The sequence below is a fragment of the Nicotiana tomentosiformis genome, chromosome 2 (assembly GCF_000390325.3).
Source record: "Nicotiana tomentosiformis chromosome 2, ASM39032v3, whole genome shotgun sequence".
In the NCBI taxonomy this organism is placed as follows: Eukaryota; Viridiplantae; Streptophyta; class Magnoliopsida; order Solanales; family Solanaceae; genus Nicotiana; species Nicotiana tomentosiformis.
In genome coordinates, this window is record NC_090813.1 from 56,778,308 (window position 1) to 56,784,340 (window position 6,033).

Sequence of the window (6,033 nt, forward strand, 5' to 3'; positions counted from 1 at the left end):
TACACATGTTTAGGAATACACTTTTTGGTTGCCTCATTAAAAACCTTGCAAGGAAAACCCAGTGGGACAAAATCTTGTAAGGGAAAAAGAGTACACCGCGTATTAATTCCCCCTGATGAGAGCACCAATTCACATCCTTGAGCCTTCGCATCCCAATCTTGTACACTAGTTTCTTGAAGGTTGACATCGGTAGAGATTTGGTGAACAAATCAGCCATATTATCTCTTGAACGGATCTGTTGCATACTGATATCACCATTCTTTTGAAGATCATGCGTGAAAAATAACTTTGGTGAAATGTGTTTTGTTCTATCTCCTTTTATGAATCCTCCCTTCAATTGAGCTATGCATCCTGCATTGTCTTCAAACAAAATTGTGGGTAATTTATCACACTTCAAACCACATTTATCTCGAATTAGGTGTATTACTGACCTCAACCATACACATTCTCGACTTACTTCATGAATAGCAATTATCTCAGCATAATTATATGAAGTAGCCACGATTGATTACTTAGTCGATCGCCAAGATATTGTAGTGCATCTACATATAAACACATAGCCAGTTTAAGATCGAGCCTTGTGTGGGTCAGATAAATACCTACCATCGGCATAACCAACAAGACCGAGACTGCAATCATTGCCATAAAATAAGCCTATATCTGTAGTCCCTTTTAGATACCGCAATATGTGTTTGATTCCATTCCAATGTCTCCTTGTAGGAGCAGAGCTATATCTTACTAGGACAATAACTGAAAAAGTTATGTCAGGCCTTGTAGTGTTAGAAAGATACATTAGTGCACCAATTGCACTAAGATATGGTACTTCAGGACCAAGAAGCTCTTCATTCTTTTCTTGAGGTCGGAACGGGCCCTTATTCACATCAAGTGATCGAACAACCATCGGAGTACTTAATGGATGTGCTCCATCCATGTAAAACCGTTTCAATACATTTTCTATGTAGGCAGATCAATGAACAAAAATCTCGTTTGGTAAATGTTCAATTTGCAAACCGAGACATAATTTTATCTTTCCGAGATCTTTCATCTCGAATTCCTTCTTTAAATAATCAATTGTCTTTTGGAGTTCTGTAGGAGTTCCAATAAGGTTTATGTCATCAACATATACGACAAGTACAACAAGCTCCGATATTGTTTTCTTTATAAAAGCACATGGACAAATAGAATCATTTATATAACCTTCCTTTAATAAATATTCACTAAGGCGGTTATACCACATTCTTTCTGATTGCTTTAGACCATACAAAGATCTTTGCAATTTGATTGAAAATATTTTCCTGGACTTTGAATTATGTACGTCAGGCATTTTAAATCCTTCGGTAATTTTCATGTATATCTCATTATCAAGTGAGCCGTATAGGTAGGCTGTAACCACATCCATTAAATACATGTCAAACTTTTCATGAACAACAAGACTAATGAGATAACGGAACGTTATAACATCCATAACATGAGAATACGTCTCTTCATAATCGACACCAGGCCTTTGTGAAAATCCTTGTACAACAAGGCGTGCCTTATATCTTTGTACCTCATTTTTCTCACTTATTTTACATACAAAGACCCATTTATAGCCAACAGGTTTAACACCATTAGGTGTTTGGACTATAGACCCAAAAACTTCACGTTTCGCAAGTGAATCCAACTCATATTGGATTGCTTCTTGCCATTTTGGCCAATCACGTCTTTGTCGACATTCTCCAACAGATTGAGGTTCAAGATCCTTATTATCTTGCATAATGCTAGATGCAACATTGTATGCAAAGACATAATCCACCACTATATTCAATCGATTCAAATTTGTCTCGATATGGATTGAATTTATTGATAGTTCCTTATTTTCTTGAGTCTCAGGCTCATCGATATCCTCATGAATTTCAGGATTGGTTAAATCATGGGTTTCTTTATGAGACTCTTTCGTAGTGTCATCTTGATCATTTATTTTCTTTTTTCTAGGATTTCGATCCTTAGAACCCAATGGTCTGTCACGCTTTAGGCGTGCTTTTGACTCATTAGCTATGATACTAGAAGATTTTCCAACAGGGACATCAATACGGATTGGAACATTCTCTGCAGGGATATGTGATTTCGTTATCCTTTTCAGATCCGTAAATGCATCTGGCATTTGATTTGCTATTTTTTGCAAATGGATAATCTTTTGCACCTTTTTTCACAAATAGAGGCACGTGGATCAAGATGAGATAATGATGGATTTTTTCATGAAATTTCCCGTTTGATTTCACAAATTTCTCCCCCTAATTTTGGGGAAAATGAGTCATCGAATCGACAATCTGCAAATCGAGCATTGAACAAAATCTCCCGTTAATGTTTTAAGGTAGTGAATAATGGAGAGCGATTCAAACCTAACATATATTCCTAACCTTCTTTGGGGACCCATCTTGGTGCGATATAGCGGTGCTACAGGCACATATACAGCGCATCCAAAAATTCTTAGATGGGATATATTAGGTTCATGACCCAAAACTAATTGCAACGGGGAATATTTGTGATAATTTGTCGGTCTGAGACGAATTAGCATTGCTGCATGCAAAATGACATGACCCCAAACAGAAGTGGGTAATTTCGTTTTCATGAGTAACGGTCTTACTATCAATTGCAAACGTTTAATCAAAGACTCTGCAAGGCCATTTTGAGTGTGAACATGAGCTACAGGATGTTCCACTTTTATCCCAATTGATAAGCAATAATCATTAAATGTTTGGGATGAAAACTCAGCAGCATTATCAAGTCGAATAGACTTAATTGGATTATCGGGAAACTGTGCCCGTAATCAAATTATTTGTGCCATTATTTTGCAAACGCCAGGTTACGAGATGACAATAGACACACATGAGACCATCTAGAAGATGCATCTATTAAAACCATAAAATATCTAAATGACCCACTAGGTGGGTGAATAGATCCACAAATATCCCCTTGTATACGTTCTAAAAATGCAGGGGACTCAATTCTAACCTTTATTGGTGATGGTCTAATAATCAACTTGCCTTGATAACAAGAAGTGCAAGAAAACTCATTATTTAAAAGAATCTTTAAATTCTTTAATGGATGCCCATTTGAGTTCTCTATAATTCATCTCATCATAATTGATCCAGGATGTCCCAATCGATCATGCCAAAGTACAAAAGTATTGGAACTAGAAACCTTTTGGTTTACGATAGAATGTGCCTCAATTGCACTAATTCTTGTCCAATACATGCCACAAGATAAAGATGGGAACTTCTCAATAACCCTTTTTGCTGGCCAGAGACATTCTTGGTAACGATGAGATATTCGAGATTATTCTCATCTATTGTCTCAATATGAAATCCATTTCGACGGATATCTTTAAAACTCAATAAGTTCCTCTTGGACTTGGAGGAAAACACTGAATTCTCTATGATAAGTATTGTTTCCTTAGGCAGAGTTATATTAGCTCTTCCAGAGCCTTCAATTAGATTACTACTACCAGAAATTGTAGTAATATTTGCCTTATACATACTTAAATGAGAGAAATATTTCTTCTATTTGAATATTGTATGCATTGTACATGAATCAATTAAGCAAATATTTTTATAATTGAACTTTGATCCAAGTTTGCTTTGAAAGATATCCATATTTGCTTCCCATGGTTTGACATACAAAAGAAGTATATGAATAAATATTATAGTATTTTTAGAGAAAAAGAAAAAAAAATAAAGTTAAACCAATAATTCAATAGTGACATTTTAATGCATTTTCTAGCAAATTCTAATTATCATACAAATAATTACGCAGCAAAAATAATACAATTATAAGTAAATGAAAAAAAATATTAAGGGTGAAGTAATAAAAGTTGTTCCAGGGTGCTTGTAAACCTCTTCTTAAAGAGAATTAAAGTAACGTAAAGGAAAATCAAAAGGAATTAAAAGATCAGTGAGACTAGGACACCAATTACTTAGATATTACTCCTTGTTTGTGAAATTTATGAAATTTAGGAAATACATATATTTTTAAAAACTACATAAGAAATATTATTAAGTGCAATAAATATTACAAGATATTTATTCATTAGATACTACGAATAGGAAAACATAAAAATCAAAATGCTCAATCATCTTTAACCATAGATCCATCACCGATCGAGTGATTTATTTTTCCATCATGGTGCTCAAAAAAATCTGCCACATCCAAGTAGGTGATGTCAAATTCATTGTCATAGACAAAATTAGCTTCAGGAGCTTTATCCTTTAGAGATGCTTGATAAAGCTCAACCAAATGTTTTGGTATGCGACAAATATTTGCCCAATGCTCTTTTCCACCGCAACAATAACATTCAATTTCTGAACCATTTGCCCTTGGCCCTTTCCACTTTTGGTGTTTATTTTTCTTTGGGGGGTGATTAACACCAGAAAAATTTCTTCCTTGGCCACGACCACGACCATGAACAGGGCCACGACCTTTTTCATGCTTAGAATAATGGAAATACACCTCATTCACTTCAAGAAATGGTGTAGACCCAGTGGGTCGATTTTCGTGATTTCTCATGAGCAAGTCATTGTTTCGTTCAGCCACAAGCAGAAGAGAAATCAACTCAGAATACTTCTTGAAACCTTTCTCTCGGTACTGCTGTTGCAAGACCATATTGGAGGCATGAAACGTTGTGAACGTTTTTTCAAGCATATCATAATCAGTGATAGTATCTCCACAGAGTTTCAATTTAGAAGTAATTCTGAATTTCGCAGAATTATATTCAGAAACTGACTTAAAGTCTTGGAGCCTCAGATGAGCCCAATCATATCGTGCTTGTGGAAGAGTGACCAACTTTAAGTTGTCATATCTTTCCTTTAAGCCATTCCACAAAATAAGTGGATCTTTGACTGTGAGATATTCTATCTTCAACCCTTCATCAAGGTGATGGCGCAAGAAAATCAAGGCCTTAGCACAATCTTGGGTAGATGCTTTATTTTTGTCTTTAATGGCGTCTCCAAGACCCATTGCATCTAAATGGATTTCAGCATCCAACACTCATGTCATATAGTTCTTAGCCGAAATTTCAAGGGCAACGAACTTTCTTTTCATAATATCAGTCATAATTAAAAGAGGAAAAAAGTTATACCTTAGTCTTTTCAAAGGGTTTCTTGAGACGGTAGAGTCTCGTGCTGATAACGTGTTATAAAATATAACTCAAAGTAACAATATGGAATAAGGAAAAACAAGCTAAGAGATATAGAGAGAAAGAGATGAGAGATTCTTATTTCTTCTTCAATTGTGTGAGGAGAGATATAGATTTTAATTATTTTTTAGCAGATTTTGAACTAAAATGTTCAAATCCCAAAATCAGCTCTAGAGTAGTTTTTGAAATTTTCTACTCACAAAATTTTAAATTCTTTTCAAATAAAATGCATGTCCAAACCTAATTTCAACTTTCAAAACCTATTTTTCAACTCATCTTCAAAAACGTTAGCTTATTATTTTCAATATCTTCTTATAGCATGATCATTAACACAATCCACCACATCACTGCCAGCCACCTTCACTAACAACTACCACAACTAACCATATCACCATAGAAACGGGGCAAATGTAATATATATTCGGCGGATTCAATTGAATCCATAATTTTCGACGTAGAGTAAAAATTTATATGTAAAAATTCATTAAAATTATAAAAATAGTAGAGATGAACCCATAACTTTAAAAATATAATAGGTTCAATATTAAAAAAAAAATAAAAGTCGAACTCATAGGGTTTAAATTTTGGACCCGCCTCTGCATAAAAACATCACTATTAGCCACCATTGCCAGCAAACTCCATCAACTACCACGTCACAACCATCACCCTCCGCCAAAATAACTATCACGGTCCCTACTTTTCAGAATATGCCTCATCAACCAAATATTTTTATCACATCGTGTAAATTGTGATTTTGGATATAATTTTTTGGCGAACAAAGTTTTTTTTCCTGTGATATAGAATAGTGAATAAAGAAAAAGACTATTTTGGTGTCTTATCCAAGAATTGATAATACCGAT

At 34.7% G+C, this 6,033-nt stretch overlaps 1 protein-coding gene across 1 annotated transcript; it reads right to left on the minus strand.

Annotated features, from left to right (window-relative positions):
• Window positions 1–4,107: 4,107 nt before the first annotated feature.
• On the minus strand, window positions 4,108–4,641 carry LOC104100298 (uncharacterized). Its single transcript, XM_009607506.2, has one exon. The coding sequence runs from the start codon at window positions 4,639–4,641 to the stop codon at window positions 4,108–4,110; it is 534 nt and encodes a 177-aa protein (XP_009605801.2).
• Window positions 4,642–6,033: the final 1,392 nt, after the last annotated feature.

Coding starts and splice junctions, on each gene's coding strand:
- LOC104100298 (XM_009607506.2), bottom strand. CDS start 4,641: ATGGTCTTGCAACAGCAGTACCGAGAGAAAGGTTTCAAGAAGTATTCT.